The sequence below is a fragment of the Natrix helvetica genome (assembly GCF_964273705.1).
Source record: "Natrix helvetica genome assembly, chromosome: 5".
NCBI classification, from domain to species: Eukaryota; Metazoa; Chordata; class Lepidosauria; order Squamata; family Natricidae; genus Natrix; species Natrix helvetica.
The window spans coordinates 77,270,553-77,287,974 of NC_138551.1; the positions used below are offsets into that span (position 1 = coordinate 77,270,553).

At 41.6% G+C, this 17,422-nt stretch overlaps 1 protein-coding gene across 1 annotated transcript; it reads left to right on the plus strand.

Annotated features, from left to right (window-relative positions):
• The first annotated feature begins 10,140 nt into the window (after positions 1-10,140).
• On the plus strand, positions 10,141-12,598 carry FGFBP3 (fibroblast growth factor binding protein 3). The gene is made up of 2 exons (XM_081956315.1): positions 10,141-10,258; positions 11,200-12,598. Exon 2 carries the CDS (start codon positions 11,290-11,292, stop codon positions 12,067-12,069), a length of 780 nt encoding a protein of 259 aa, XP_081812441.1. The 5' UTR covers positions 10,141-10,258; positions 11,200-11,289; the 3' UTR covers positions 12,070-12,598.
• Positions 12,599-17,422: the final 4,824 nt, after the last annotated feature.

The window sequence follows — 17,422 nt, forward strand, 5'->3', positions numbered from 1 at the left end:
TATTTGTATCTTTTTGACATGTATACCTTTCTTCTGCTGTATCCTTCTGCTGTTGACTATAGTATATAGATCATCCCCAAAAAACAAATTAGACAAGCTCACCTTTAAATTAGACTGTCACTTGCAAAACAACAATTAATAAGGGTAAAAGGCATGATGTATGTCATCCAGAATATCCTTGTTAAGATGGGCATTATAGAAATCAAATAAATAAATAATAACCAATTGTGCAAAATAGCAAGAATCAATTAATGCAGCTGATAAAATCAAAGGGAAATAATTAAACTCCGAACAGCCTGCTAAAAAATATTCACAGTGGGATGAGAGAGATTCTACCAGTTTAATGCTGCTAGAGAACATACATTCCGGGGTAGTAGAACTCTGAATATTAGCAAATTGCATCAGATCAGAGTCGTCTTCTTTGTGTAAAGACTGAGTAGGCCAAGGAAAGTATAATTCTATGATAGCCTTTATTGAAAAGTTACTGTTTATATTTCCTTTCAAAAGCAACTGAGGTTGTCATTGTCATCATTTTTTTAAGTTCGTAGTTCTAGACCTCAGGCCTCAAATAAATAATTTCTACCCTACCTAGCCCAAAGGGATTATGGGAGTAGTGGCTCAATACCTGGACTTGGAAAAGTTGATGAACGGGAGGAGGAGCGGTACGGACGTGCGGTCTCGATGCTCTGAGACCGTCGCCGATAGTTTTGCCGCTGGGTGGTCCAATTGGACCTAAACCGTCCCGAAGAGACAGTGAACAGGAAGACTACGTCTTGCTGATCTCAGGGACCCCGCAAAGTTTCTGATTGATCCAAGAGAAGGTTATCAAGCTGGCGACAAAAGGCAGCCTAGGCTGATGAAGTTGGGATGGCTCCGGAACGGAAGAAAACGGAAAGAGAAAGTGTGTCCATCTGGCGAGGAATCCTTTCTGTTTTGAAAAAGACTGCCCCAAAAAACTTCTTTTTTTATGCTAAGTTCAATCCTTAAACAGAAGAAGTAAGCGGTGAAATTGACCTGCATTGGATTGTTTTGGTTAGCATGCTTTTTTTTCCCTTTTGCAATTACACTTTGTGGATTGAAGTGCTCGCAACTTTTTTTCTCTCTTTTTCTTAAAGTGAACGGTTTTTCTTCTTTGACTTTTTCTTGCTTTACTTTTTAACTTAAGGATTAAAATCTCCTTCTCTACTTTAACAAAAGTTTCTATTATTTGCTATTAAACTCCATTTAAGAACTTTGTTTCCCTTAAGCCTGAGAGAGTGAAAGGAAGCAATACTGCCGCTTGGAGGCTAGAGGCTAGAGTTTCTGAAACTACGCATTCGTTCCTGTTTCTCCTTTGATTTCACTGTCTTTGTACTTCAAAGTTCCGTAATTAGAAGTGATAAGAGCCAAGGGCACAAAGTGTTTACACAGCTGTCCTTTGAGAGAATTATCGGCACTGGGAGAGGGGGAAAAAAGCGGAACCTCTTTCTTGTGAAGATTACAAATGATTTTGTGTTTAAGCTATATATATACAACCCCTGGTATGACTAAATATGGGAGGAAGGTCACTACTCCCTCTTTCTGTCCTTCGGCTTATCACAGAAGACCATGCAGGGAGAAAACCATATTTTTACCTTTACTGTTGCCTTTTTATATTTGTGTTTTAATTGTACTGATAAATAAATAAAGGGAGACTAGGATAGATCTATTTCGAGCTAATTAGCTCTCATCAGCTAGCCATACCCTTACTGGGATTAGAACCCGGGCTGTATATATCTTAGGCAGGAGTCTTAACCACTAAGCCACGGGTTCTCTTCCTTATCAGTTGAGCCAGGGAAATAGGTATGTATTTGTGTTACAACCCCTGGTATGACTAAATATGGGAGGAAGGTCACACACTACTGTGATAAGCCGAAGGACAGAAAGAGGGAGTAGTGACCTTCCTCCCATATTTAGTCATACCAGGGGTTGTAACACAAATACATACCTATTTCCCTGGCTCAACTGATAAGGAAGAGAACCCGTGGCTTAGTGGTTAAGACTCCTGCCTAAGATATATACAGCCCGGGGTCTAATCCCAGTAAGGGTATGGCTAGCTGATGAGAGCTAATTAGCTCGAAATAGATCTATCCTAGTTTCCCTTTATTTATTTATCAGTACAATTACAACACAAATATAAAAAGGCAACAGTAAAGGTAAAAATATGGTTTTCTGCCTGCATGGTCTTCTGTGATAAGCTGAAGGACAGAAAGAGGGAGTAGTGACCTTCCTCCCATATTTAGTCATACCAGGGGTTGTAACACAAATACATACCTATTTCCCTCGCTCAACTGATAAGGAAGAGAACCCGTGGCTTAGTGGTTAAGACTCCTGCCTAAGATATATACAGCCCGGGTTCTAATCCCAGTAAGGGTATGGCTAGCTGATGAGAGCTAATTAGCTCGAAATAGATCTATCCTAGTCTCCCTTTATTTATTTATCAGTACAATTACAACACAAATATAAAAAGGCAACAGTAAAGGTAAAAATATGGTTTTCTGCCTGCATGGTCTTCTGTGATAAGCCGAAGGACAGAAAGAGGGAGTAGTGACTTCCTCCCATATTTAGTCATACCAGGGGTTGTAACACAAATACATACCTATTTCCCTGGCTCAACTGATAAGGAAGAGAACCCGTGGCTTAGTAGTTAAGACTCCTGCCTAAGATATATACAGCCCGGGTTCTAATCCCAGTAAGGGTATGGCTAGCTGATGAGAGCTAATTAGCTCGAAATAGATCTATCCTAGTCTCCCTTTATTTATTTATCAGTACAATTACAACACACACACACACACACACACACACACACACATATATATATATATACATACATACATACACACACACAGATACACACACACACACACACACATGTATGTATGTATGTATGTATGTATGTATGTATGTATGTATGTGTTGTATTTTGTGGTGATAAATAAAGGTATATGTAATATAGCCCAGGTTCAAATCCCAATAAGGGTATGGCTAGCTGATGAGAGCTAAATAGCTTGAAATGGATCTATACTAGTCTCCCTTTATTTATTTATCACCACAAAATACAACACATACATACATACATACATACACACACACACACACACACACACACACACACACACACACACACGATAATACGAATTGCTCATTCAAGTGATTTGGAAATATTTTCTGCTTCTGAACTTACCCTGAAACAGTTTTAAAAATATAAAATCAAAATAAATGAAAGTAGGACTTTCACATTTGCATGTTCTATTTTTTCCATTACATCACAGAATTGATTATCCTGAAGATGGTGGGACATGTGATTCAAAAGATACTGAAAGCACCAGATGGATGAAGAAAAGACACTTATCAAGATTTTTTCAGGGAATGAATCAGAAAGTTAACCCTTTTGCATGACCATTTTGGAAAAAGCAAATTATCTGGCCAAAATGGTAATCTAGTGACCCATTAACATAGATGGGTAGGTTTTTATATTAACAGTCACCCAGGTCAAGCATTAATGGATCTTGATGAGCAATCAATGAGAATGTTTGGTTTAAGAAGCTTTCTCCTCAACAGCCTGTTTGGTTTAGTGGTTAAAGCTCTCTTGGAAGAAATGTCCTTCTGGGTTTAGTTCCAAGTGGGGAAAAAAGATACTGGAAACATGGAGGCTGCTTGGAAAGATGGTTTTAATGGTGGACAGGATCACATGGCTTGAGTCCTGAACAGAAAAGGAGGATCACATGCTTTGAAGATGTTGAGTGAAGAAAAAGAAGCGAAGGGCTTGCTGAGAGTTCCTGAGTTTTTTATACTCTCATTTTGGACCCACCTCTTTGTTTCCTATTCCTGTGTAAGAAATGTATTCTGATTGGTTGTCAGACTTCCAGGAGCGAGAGGGGGGTTAGTTCACTAACTTTGTAGGTTGTGTGTCTTTTGAGTCCCAAGCTTGGTTGTGTTCCCAGGTGTCCTGTGGTGAGATGGGTAAAGGGCTAATATTATCATGCCTTAATCCCATCACCCTGGAGCTGAAGAGGGGATATCTTTGTTATGTAGAATAGACTGGCTCAGGCCTTTTAATTGCCCATTGACAAAGGTGGGGGCTATTAAGAGTGAGTCTGTTTCCTGCCTAAAAACACGTTTCTCCATTTCTTATGTGGGGAAATATAACATTCTGCCTTTTTCAATATTTCCCAGGATATTTCATTTTTCTAGTAGGGGGGTGGGTTTTAACTTCTTACAGCTCCTAAAATGGAGGAAACTGTGAGCTCAAATCCTGCTTTAACCATGAAAGCCAACTGGGTGACTTTGGGCCGGTCATTCTCTCTCAGCCATGCTTACCTCACAGGGTTGCTGTGGGGAAAATAGGACGATGGTGTATTAGATACGTTTTCCACCTTGAATTATTTGTAAAAATTATGAAGGCTGGATATAAATAAAAAATAATAGCATTGAGACTACTTGTTCAGACTGAAGCAGCTTCTTTTTTTTTTTAAACAAAGTTTTATTGGTTTTTTTAAAATTTACAGGGAAAAAGGTAGTGGAAAAGGTATACAAATTTTGGCAGTTGCGAGGTGCGGTAGGTGCCCCCTCCCTCCATACTCATAATATACATCTAAGCAAAAATCATTAATACATAGTGGTATATAGTCAGCATATTAATTCAATTGGTGATTTCAATCTGTTTATGTCAAAAAGATTTTCTTGTTCATTTTTGTGATCTGAGCTTTCTTGGTATTGCCCCATCTCCCCCCGCCGACAGAGCTCCGGCCCCTCCCGTGTCCTGCGTGTCTGTTGTAGGATCATCTGATTTTTCTAGGTGTGCTTTGTTTTTTTCCATAAAGGCCTGTGCCTCTATGGGTGTATTAATTCTAACTCTTGTCTCCTCCCAGAATATTAACATACCTTCAGGCATCAACCATCTGAACCACACCCCCTTCTGGTATAATTTATTCACTAATTGCGAATAACTTTTTCTTTTTTCCCTCACTTTCTTGGGAATCTGTAGACTGAAGTAGCTTCTTGTCATAGATTTTGGTCTGTTGCATCTTAGTCTAACACCCAATACATACCATATTTTTTGGAGTATAAGATGCACCTTAGTTTTGGGGGAGGAAAATAGGGCAAAAAATTCTGCCTACCAAGTATTCATCTGGCTAGCGTCCTTAATCTGGTCTGCTTCAGCACCTACGTTTACTGGTTTTGAGCGTATGCATTTTTTATCCCCTGGACTATATATTCCAAGTGAGACCACACTGATTAACAATCACTTACAATCATTACAAACAATCATTATTGAGGGCAAGTGAGAAGCCTATTTGGATCACCTTCCTAGCTAAACTCTATCTGAGATCATCTACCAGCATGATCGATGCTATTTCTATTCTGGAAATTTGGAGCAGTAATATTAGCAAATTATCTGCTCCACAGAAAAGTTGAAGGGCATACTTAAATGAGAAGATTCAAAGAAGATAGCCACAATTTGCAAAAGAATGTGTTGCATTGGAGAGAAGTCGATTTTCCATTCGTTGAGAAATTGTTTTTGAAGCACAGACTCCATTTTGTTTCGTTTTTACTCTTCAAAGCCTCATTTAGATATAGTGGTCCGGTATCCAAAGGGGTGATTATGCTGCAGTAAAAATATTTGAAATTTTTTTTCAGCCCTAATGAGGTGCTAACAAGTGAAACGATCTTCCAGGCTTTGCCTGCTTTTCTCATTGCTGCTCTCTCTGAGGATCAGCTGTGCCCTAATGAGGTGCTAATGTTTCACTAGTTAGCGCCTCATTAGGGCTGAAAAAAAGCTACATTTGGAGTATAAGACGCACCCAAATTTTCAGCCTCTTTTGGGGGGGGGGGAAGTACGTCTTATACTCCAGCAAATACGGGTAATATTTTATTTTACTTTTCTTATTGAGTGGTTGACATATTACGGCAGCCCAGCTCAGTAGCCCAGCAGTCTCTTATAAAAACAGGCTAATCCCATGCTGTTTATATTTCTTCCAGGAGAATGGAGAAAATAAAGAAAGCAGAATGAGGCACAGAATAGCTATCTAAATCTTATGGAAAAATTCAGATTTGCTTGACACATAATATTGCTGAGCAGCATTTCATCCAAAGGAGCCCGGGAAGCAAATTATCTCACAAAAGTATATTTCTCTTCAAGAAGGAATATCAAAGCAGTCAATTTAGCTCTGTCTTGATTGTGCAATGAGATTACTATTGCATTTGTATCATATTTTTAATTGTAAGAAATCCAAAATGCAGAGAAATTGCTTATACATACATGTATGTCAGGGGTGGGATCCTGCCAGTTCTAACCTCTTCTATAGAAGAGGTTCCGCAAATCTACAGAACCGTTTAGAACCGGTTCCAGCTCCCTTCCCCCGCCCGTCCGCACATCATCAAGATGAAGAGCGAGAGGAGGAATTCTGGAGTTGAAGTCCACAAGTCTTAAAGCTGTCAAGTTTGAACACCCCTGGGTTTTTTTTTCTAAAGGGTTAGGGGTGCAAGGGTCTTGTAACTTGACAGCTTTAAGACTTATGTGCTTTAAATGCCAGAGTTTCTGAGCCAACATTTTGGTTGCTAAGCTAGAGCGTTGTTAAGTGAGTTTCATCACATTTTACAAGTTGGCCACGCCCACCCAGTCACATGGCCGGCAAACCACTCCCACCTGGTCACATGGCCAGCAAAACAGCCCACAAAGCAGGCCACACCTACAGAAGAGGTTTCACATATATACATATACAGAGGTGGTTTCCTACCATTTCACATGGTTTCAACTGAGAGGTAGTAACTCGGCCTGCCACACCCCCAAACCAGTTCTCTCGGCAGCACCGTAGGTGGCACCATCTTGCTTTTTGCTTCTGTGCATGCGCAGAAGTGTTTTTTTTTTAGTACTGTGCATGTGCGTGTAGCGCATCCCTGAGCGAACCAGCAGTAGTAGCAGCTGGAACCCACCCCTGTATGTACATATACACATACATATGCCTGTATTAGAATAGAGGAGGGGTGTCAAACTCAAAGCCCGCGGGCTGCATCCAGCCCACATGGTGCTTAAATCTGGCCTGTGGGGCTAGCCTGGAAATAGCAAAGGACTGGCCCATTGCGCCTCTGGAAGCCAACACACCCTGGGTGTGTTGCAAGAGGCGTCCGTCCCGTCTCCCCACCCCACCACGGCCGGCCCATGGAGGAGAACTACAATGCTGATCTGGCCCTCAAAGAAAATCCAGTTTGACACCCCTGAAATAGAGCATTATCAATTCTAAGGTTGCTACGAAATATTAAGAAGTATTAGAGATATTTTATTTTCCTGTGGCCTATATAGCCTGTTAACCTTTGGCATTATGTCCTATTGCTTGTATGTTTTGTCTGGAGCAAAATGAAATTGGTGAAAGTACACGGAGACATAGATTCTGTCATGCAGAGACTATATTTGCTCTGACCCTGCTACATAACATCACAAATAATGTAAGATTGCCTATCTCTGGGAAGGAAGGCATGAAAAAACAGCTTGGAGACATAAAAATCCCATATTTTAAAAAAAACTGCCTTTGTTCTGTAGGTCTCCTGGGTCAAAGAATAATAATAACAAAGAATAAGTTGAAATTAAGTAATGAAGCAATGAAGAGAAAAAAGAACAGCATGTGCAAGACTTTATAAAGGTTATGGGTTTTGAAAAATTCAAAAGCAGCTGAAATAACATATCAGCAAAATGACCTTTCACTCCATGCTGTTGTTAAAGTGATGCAGAGCAGACCAACAGTGATGGGCTGTGTCTTATTGTATTCATCTTTCATAAAAGCTTTGGTTTTAGATTCAGTGTAGATAATGTGAGACATGCATGTAAAAAACTAAGAGGGGGACGTGAACGATTGTATGTTTCCTTTAAGGTATGTGCAAGCACATAACATGGTAAAAGGAGGAGGAGGAGAAGGAAGATGAAGAAGAAGAAGAAGAAGAAGAAGAAGAAGAAGAAGAAGAAGAAGAAGAGGAGGAGGAGGAGGAGGAGGAGGAGGAGGAGGAGGAGGAGGAGGAGGAAGAAGAAGAAGAAGAAGAAGAAGAAGAAGAAGAAGAAGAAGAAGAAGAAGAAGAAGAAGAAGAAGAAGAAGAAGAAGAAGAAGAAGAAGAAGAAGAAGAATTTTTTTATTTTTTCTTTGAAGTCATTTCGCTTCTCATTCAAGAAGCTTCAGCAGCTCTGACAGGATAGTGGGGAATGGAAGGATTTATATCCCTTGCAGACAGCTGGTCATTTAGAAGCTTCTTGGATGAGAAGCAAAACGTCTACAAAGAAAAAACAAGAAAGTCCAGTTGCCTCCTGAAAAAGCACCTTTGGGATAATCATGACCTGGATGACTGAGAATCTCTACAGACTTTTAGTTTACACATTTGTTTTCTGTTCAGCTATTTTTTAAAGGATAGAACAGGATAGAAAGGTGTTAATATTAAGACTAAATAAGTACTGAGAAGTAAAGCTGAATCTAGCACTGAATGAGTGCCCCTTTTCCTTTGGTGCTTGTTTTGCTCAGTGGTTAATGCAGAGCTGTTAGGACCATGAAAGGAACAGAAATGAAAAATGGTGAAAACCTCAGCACTGTTTCGTGGATGGATCAACCCAAACTCCTTCATTTCAAACAACAGAAATTAAACCTCTGTACTTGAAGACAGATTAGGATCAGAACAGGATTCCGATTTTAGGTTGCAAAGTGACCTGATAACAAAGATCAAAAGCTACCAGGCAGAAGAAGAAAACCAAGAGGGAATTTGCAAAGCTGAAGTTAAAAATGGCTATTGTTAGGTCCCCTTATTTCCTAGGTGGGGAAAATAGCAGCAATTATAGTGGCACTCAGTGGTCCACACCAGGTAGGATCCAGATTGATGCTTAGTCAAACTCAGAATATCTTCTGCAACTCAAGAGTCAATTGGATTGAAACAGGCAGCCCTAGAGAGTCTGTGAATAAAGTCTGTGAATAAATATATACACCAATAAAAACTCATGTCATTCATTTAGAAGGATCAGTCTTTGAAGAAGCAGTTTGTTTTATTAGATAACCTGATGTTTCCCGGGTATTTATTTATAGGGGGAAAATGTCCGGACCAAATGTAATTTCTAATGTTGGATTTCCCCCTTGTGGAGTACTGTGAAACCGTTACCATGGCAACTCCACTGCACTGTACAATAGAAGCCATTTTACGACAGTACAGTAGAAGCCATTTAAAGGCACAACAGGCTGTATCTTAACGGAACACACACCCCAAGGGGTGTTAGGGGTGTCTTAACCCCACAGTATTTGTTTCCAAAGAGAAAGTCATCTGTGTACCAAGTATGATTGAAATTGCTTGAGGCATTCCAGAGTTATGCTGGAACACACACACATACAGATAACAAATTTGAAGATAGGACATTGGGGATTCCAATGTACAGACACTGAACATTTGGGGTAACTAAACCAGTCCCTCTTTGTTCAACAGGGCTGTAGTGCAACTGTGACAAACTACAGTACAGATAGCCCTTCATTTAGTGACTGATCAAAGTTACAACGGCACTGAAAAAAGTGACTTATGACCATTTTTCACAGTTACCACCTTTGTAGCATCCCCATGATCATGTGATCAAAATTCAGATGCTTGGCAACTGGTTCATACTTATGACCGTTGTTGCGTTCCAGGGTCACTGGATCCCCTGTTGCAACCTTTTGACAAGCAAAGTCAATGGGGAAGCCAGCTTCACTTAACAACCAGGTTACTAACCTATTGACTGCAGGGATTCACTTAACAACTGAGACAAGAAAAGTTGCAAAGTAAGGGCAAAACTCACTTAACCAATGTCTCGCTTAACAACAGAAATGTTGGGCTCAGTTGTGGTTTTATGTCATGGAGTACCCTTGTTCCATGGTAATCCAGAGGTCTCTTAGAAAAATACATGTTTTTCTAATCAATTAAACAGGACAAACAGTAAAAATTTTCCCAGTGAGCAGAGGATATATTTGTAAAACTATCTGATATGGTTTAGGCACCTGAACGGACAAAAGGATCAAACAGAACAGTTTTTTGTTTGCTTTTCAAGGTTCTTCTCTTGCTCTGTCTCCGAGTGGTTGTGTGTGTGTGTGTGTGTGTTTGCATGCATGAGGAGGGGCATAGGCTGTAGTTAGCCCCTCCTGGATTCTTGATAATGCAGGCATGCTCTGAACATCCCTCCAACAAGCTAATCTTGAGCTTAGACTGGCATTTCTCCTGTAGAGCTGTCTTCCACTCGCAATCAAAGGTAAGTGAAGCCAGCAAGAACTTGGGAAGTGGGAATTGTTGAGTGTCAAGATGGACTTCATTGTGCCTGGGGAATTGGGCCATGTTGGGTTTGAAATTGTTGCTTCTTTAACAAGAAAAGAACTTCTTTCCCACCATTGTATTAGCAGTAACCCCATGCTGGTATCTGTACCACCTTGCTAGTGTTTTAAGAAAGACACCAGGTTTCAGAGATTTGTTTGTATTTAGGGAATGCAGGAAAGAAAAGACTGGGAATTGCAGAAGAGATGTTTAACGTGCAGGATCTTTGTTAAAGGTAGGAACTGGGAAGAGTTGGCGAGGAAGGAGAACTGTATCAAGAGGACAAGATTAAAAAGAACATTATGAAGTTTTTTTTCTTTCTTCACTGGAGTTTCAGACAGACATTCGCTATAAAAGCAAGCTAAGCACATTTGAGCTTGCAAAAAAAAAATGGATTTAGAGCATTTACATTAGACGAAAGCAAAGGAAGCAATTTCAATGCTGTAGATAGAAGGCAAGTGTTCCTATTGAGGCGGACTATTCTCTTTAAGAAGAACAAGAATGTTTATCTTGATGAAATATGCAGAGACTTATTGGCTGGGGTCTGAGCTAAAATGCCACTAATATAAATGGGAACACCCAATGAGCGTCCGTAGGAATCTAAAGCCATCCGTCAACATCGCTGCTGGCTGATCGGATAACAATAGAAAGTATCTGCTTTTGTGAGAGCAACCATCCCCATCTGGTGTAGATCTTAACCACATCTGATGAGGGGTTGCGGTTTATTGCTTTTGGGGAAAGTAGAATTCTTCTCTGCTGAAAAGTCGGGGAGGAAGAATGTGCTTGGTCAAGTAGAAAGACATTGTTTGCAATTAGCTGCTGCAGCTCATCCTTATTGATGGTGCCTGTTCCAGATGGCTCATTGTATTTTTGTCTCCATAGGACCTGAAAGACACTACGGAGTCCTTGGCTGGGCTTTTCCCACTCATGCTCTTGAATGAGGGGTGCCAGCACCTCCCTTGACTTCAGGAAATGAAGCTGCCCCAAACGTTCCCCCTTACTCTTCTCTTCCTCAGTTGCCTAGAATGTAACCCTTCTAAGAAGGGTAGGGATACCACCGGAGAAAAAGAAAAACCTTTGTTCCCTTGGGCTCAGTCTGGACAGTTCTCCACCCGGGACAAGCATCGGTGCAACTGGCAACTCATCCCTGGAGAAAGGGATACCGAGCTCCAGATCACCTGTCATCCAGCAGAAGGAGAGGCACAGAGGTGTGTCTACCGGGGCCAGCCAGAGTTATGCGCGGCCTACGGTGCCAAAGGCCGTCAGTTCTGGAAACAGATCCTGGGAAAGCTCCGCCGGAAGCACCATCCCTGCCAGGACACCAGCCCTCTCAAATCCCAGCTTTGTAGCAGCAAGAAGGAGAGATCTGAAGCCCAGCTGCACCTGGTGCAAACCATACCAAGCACAGACAGCCCTATGGCCACTGCAAGTGTCACTCAAGGAAGTCCCAAGGGGAAAAGCCACGGCAAAAACCTACCAGCGTCACAGAGATCACCACAAGCACACCGAGATATGATCGTCACCAATCCAGCAAAGAATGGTGCCTTGAAGAAGCATAAGAAAGGGGGGAAGAGAAAAGGAAACCCCAGCTCTTCAGCAGCCCCAACCCGTCCAGCCCATAGGCAGCCTACAACAGCAGTTGTGGAAAGCACTGTACGGCCCACAGAGCTCAATGCCGGTGTGGTAGACGCTTATTGTGAAGAGAAGTGGCATTCCTTGTGTAACTTTTTTGTGAATTTCTGGAATGGCTGAACTTGCAGGGTAAGAGGAAGGTGGGGGGGGGAATGGAAGTGTACGGAAGAAGACTTAGTGAGAAATGTGGAAGATATGGTTTGATATAAGGGCAGAAACAAAGAAAGTCAGGTGGAATGAAAAGATTGTGGGGCAACAATGAAAGATTTGTAATTTTGTGCAGTTCTGGGGCTTTGTGTGATACGTAATTTACTCACTCCTACTAATCTTGATAATGAAGAAATTACTTTTGCATAGGATTTGTGCACTAATATGCAATACAGCTCCTTCCTCGCCCTATACTAGAGGAGATCCAGTACATTTGTAGTACACACAGCTCTGCTGTTTCAGATAATTTCATGCTTTACAATCACCGAGATGCAAATCTGTAATTGTAACACATTTTACAGGATTATCAGTCACTTGTGGATCTTTATTTTGTATTTTGGAAATGTCTAACAACTGTATAATAAATGCTAATGTACCACTTGCTATTGGATGTTAAACAACTATGTTAATGACTAATAAATGAAGTTCTATTATCCTGCTATCATAATGCTACTGTGCAATTATCATCTTTGTGTTCGTGTTGGGACAATATCATCAAGGACACAGAATTTATTTATTTGATAAACTTGTATACCACAGAGGCAGAACACCATACAAAGTGTTTCCAGATTGTTATTTAAATCTAAACTTTTTTGCTTGGATTCATCAAAATAGCTTTACCCTACATTCTCTGCTTGGATAGCTCAAGAGCAGGTTATAATAAGGGAGGTGAATGTATCTATATTGACTTTTCCAGTTCTAGGTGATCGTGAAAGACATCCTAGACAGGGATGAATTAATTTTTAAACCTTTCTGCCCTAATGAATTCAATTATTTTGTTTGTTTATTTACTTGTTTACTTATTTATCAGCTGTGCATCCCACCCTATCCTCAACAACTCTTAGCACTGATATACACATGCTTGAGGTAGTTTATGCAATAGCTTTGGTCAAGTGTTTGAAGACTACTAGTCAGTGATTATGAGATGAGAAAAGAAGCTATTGCTTTCTTGGTTTCACACGACTCGCTTTGCGGAGCTTTTCAAAAGGTTTGTATGATTTTTTTCCCTGTTTCCTGTTCTCTGTCAAATCAGTTGTTCTTTAAGGCTTTGGAAGCGGAAATACTGAACTTGGATTTGAAGTCATGATTACAAGGTCTTCTACATTCTCCTCTCATTTTCACTTGGGTTTGTACTAAGCACTCTCACACTTTTTCACCAGGACTCTGTGTCAAACATCAAAACACCCTAACCAAAATATGTAGAATCTAATCCCCTCCACTTGTGCCATTTTCCTGTAATCATTACATTGAATCATGGTGCTTTTCAAATATCCAACCCCATGTTCCAAGAATCTGATCTCATTTGCCTCTTGAGAATTATTTCTCAGTGCAAATATTGATTGATCTATGGATGCAAATCATTCAAACTGTATATAGAATATTTCAAATAGTATAAAAATGCTGGGCCACTTCCAGGGGAGAGCACACTTCAAAGGAAGGGTTTCTAATCCTTTTGAAAAACCTGACCCTGGATTTTTCTTTATCCTCATTATGGAGTTTTTTCCCCCCAATAAGAAACAAAGGTAGCAAGGGAGAAAAAAATAAAGGGAAGAATCCAAATGAAAGATTTTGTCTGGAATGGACACACACACAAACAGACACGCAAACACACAAAGAGCGTGGGATATCCTGAATGAAGCCAGCCACCGATGGCAGTATAAATTAAAAGCCTTGTTAGGCAGCTTTAGAAAGAGTTTGAAGGAAAAAAAAACCCCTAAAGTTTGCACTTAGCTCTTTCTGTTTCCCCGAAGGATCACAGTCCAGCAGAATATCAAAATGCTGAGCAAACAATTTGGTGAAATGAAGCAACCGTCTGTAATGCAGGATTAGGAAGAGGATGTGAAATGCAGATACTGTAACCACTGCTTCTCTAGCGTGGCTGTCCCAGGCTGACCACCAAAGGAAAGCTAATAATAATACAAACATAAAAAAATCTGAAGCTTTCACAAGGAAACCACGGTGGTGGCAAAAAGTACCAAACAAAGTAAAGGTCTGTTGGAAGCTGTTGCTAGGTTACCCAGACCTCCACATGAATAGAGAAGGAGCTTTGGAAAGCCGCTTGCAAGCTCCAGAGAGAGTTGGTCACATGACCCAGTTCAGACAGCAACCTTTGACCCCTTGGCTCTTTTGTTTTGGTGGACAAGAAACGCAATGGAAGTGATTGGTCCAGGCACCACACTCGCTTCCAGGGACGTGCAGTCAGGGGAGGCAAGGGAGGCAGAGCCTCACCTCTCTTCATGAAATAATAGTATATAATATAATATAATATATATATATTATATACATCCGTCCGGGCGCGCCCGGGAGCTGCGGAGGGCGGAGGCAGAAATGTTGTCGGCGCTCCCAGATGACGAAGGCACGAAAGCGACTGGGGAACGATGAGAACCTTCCTGCCTCTGCTGGACTTTGCGCGCTCCTCGCGACGTGAGGAGCGCGCAAAGTCCAGCAGAGGCAGGAAGGTTCTCATCGTTCCCCAGTCGCTTTCGAGGACTGCGGAGTGCGAGCCGGCGGAGCACGCTCAGGAAGGCGGGGAATGGGATCACGTGTGCTGGAGGCTGAGGCAGCCTGAGCCTCCAGCACACGTGGTCCCATTCCCCACCTTCCTGATGACGTCACCAGCCTCACCAGCCATAAACCTCACCGCACGTCACTGCTCGCTTCTTAGATCTCAAAATTGGAGAAATCGAAAAAGGGGCCTTGAAACAGCTAGTTTGGATGTTGAGAGAGATGGCTTCGTCTAAGTGAAAGGCATTCAGCAAGAAGAAGCTATTTCCTTGGTCTAAAGCCATGGAGTTCTTTTTAAGTTGGGAGAACTGTTTCCATTTCTTCTTGGTCTTCTTTTTAGGGGGATTTTTTTTAAAAAAAAAATTCCTGGATCCTAAGTGGTATTTTATCTTCTCACGTTCCTGTTTGCTTCCCCTTTTCATTGGTTGTTGGGCTTACAGTTTGCTTTTCTTCCAAACATGCATAATGGTACATATGGTTCTTGTCCAATTGTTTTTTCACACCACAACCAACCTATGAAGCAGCTCAGCTGAAGGAGAGATTACCCCAAAGTCACCAGTGAAGTTGGTTCTCCCAGTCTTAAATCACACCTTAACCAGGGTGGCAAACTTGATGTTATTGAGGGTTGTGTTTGACCTTGGGGGACTGGGTGGGCGTGGCTAGGGTGGACGTGGCCAGTCCGATGTCACTCATGTCAGGGGTATTTGTAGTGAGCCGAGTGCTCTGCCAGCAAAAACGGGCTCCCGAGCTCTGTTTTCGGGTGCAATGGCCTCCTGTAACCCTCTGCCAGTGAAAATGGAGCTCGGGACAGCTTTGCTGACAGAGGCACTGCAGGCCAGTCCTTCACTGGTTCCAGGGCAACCCCACAGGCCAGATCTAAGCACCCCGTGGACCGGATCTATCCCCCGGGCCTTGAGTTTGACACCCCTGCATTAAACCAATTTGTCTGCTTCTGGAAAGTGATGTCTAATTTTATCTGTTATATCGTCCTACGACCCAAATGTGCATAAACAGAAAGAGGATTATTTTGGCATATTGAAATATAACCCTTAAAATGAGGAATGAGGAATATTAAAATGATGAATACTAAAAACAGGCTTTTAAAAAATACAAGGTCCAATTATTCCTGGATTTAATTTTGTCTTGGAGTGTCTTCAAAAAAATATAAAGTTTGAACTCCTAGAAAGCACTTGTTGGGATGGTTGTATTCCGTTGCCATCCTGATTCTCCCAAAGGGATCAAGCTCCAAGCCCTTCATCAACAGTTAAGATTTGTTAAGGTGAAAGAAATTAAGATTGTGAACACTTTTGACACTGCCTTACTCAGAACAGTTCAACACTAAAAGTATAGGGTACATTATGATTGGCTACTACTAATTATAGCCACCATCACACATTTTTGTCTTTATTTATGATGAAAACATTTGCAGGTGAGACCATATATGGCTGCCCTCGCTTTCTAGATGTTTGATTATGTAAGTCAGATTTTGCTGAAAAATGTTAAGTGTGTGTATGTACAAACCTATGAATAACCTATGAATATGTATGAATTAAGCCTCTTTTGTTTTAAAATCTTCAGTTCTACATGCAGAAATATCCTTGCCCTTGCTAGATATGTTTAAAAACAATCAACACTACTCACTTCCTCCACAAATGTAGCAATGACAATATGAAATATCTGTGATCTTGCAAACATCTTGATTTCTTTGTAAACACAACCATTACTGCAGTAATGTTAATTGCTCTGGGACCAGATAATATAACTGAACAATTTGCAAGCCACGTGTGAGTCTCTTAAACCACCTTTTGTGCTATCAATTCTTTCTGGACTTGTAGAATTCAGAGCTGCAGAATTCAATGGCAAAATGGCAAAGACTAAGCAACACAATTTCCCAGCAATTTCTTGCAAGATTTGGATAAAGTGTGATAGGCCCGGGATGGCGAACCACAGGTGGCATGCGGAGGCATTTGTTAGGGCACGCGAGGCATTGCCGTCGGCTCCAGCACTCATGCACACGCTGGCCAGCTGACTTTGGCCTTCTTTTAAGGCCATTTTTCGCTCTCCGGAGGCTTCCTTGAAGAGAAGAAATTACCTTGAAGAGTTCAGGAATGGACTTCCAGTTTGCTCGTAGGGCTGTTTTTCACCCTCCCTGAAGGCTCCGGAGAGCGAAAAACGGCCCTACGGCTGAACTGTAAGTCACCGTTTCCGAACTTCCAGGGTGCCTGTAGGGTCTTTTTTTGCCCTCTAGAGGCTTCAGGAAAGTTTCCAAAGCCCCCGGAGGGCCTTGGGGGGGCGGGGCTGTCTTTGCCTCCCCAGGCTCCTAGAAAGCCTCTGGAGCCTGGGGAGGGCATAAAAAGTGTGCCAAAAGCGGGGAGGGGGGTTTCCATGCTGGGTCACGCGCATAGCATTATGGGTGTGGGCACGCCCATGCGTGACCCCCCTGTGTTCCCCCCGCTTTTGGCACATGATCCAAAGCCTGTGATAGGCTTTTGTGTAGGGCTAATACTGCTGAAGCTTTATTGCTGCTAGCAACAGAGAACCACTGCAAAATACTTGCCACAAAAGTTGCCACCACGTTTATTAGTGATCATCATTCTGCAGCAACTCCTAGCTATCAGAAAGGATGGGAATTTTTTTTTTTATCCACACTTGCTTTAAAACAATTGGTTGGAAAATATGACTGCAATAGATGCATTAGAATGGAAGGATCTCTCATGTAGATGGAACTTAAGGATAGTTCTCCTTTTCCCCTCCACTTAGT

Bases quoted from the DNA above. Each gene is read 5' to 3' on its own strand.
- FGFBP3 (XM_081956315.1), top strand. From the start codon at position 11,290: ATGAAGCTGCCCCAAACGTTCCCCCTTACTCTTCTCTTCCTCAGTTGC.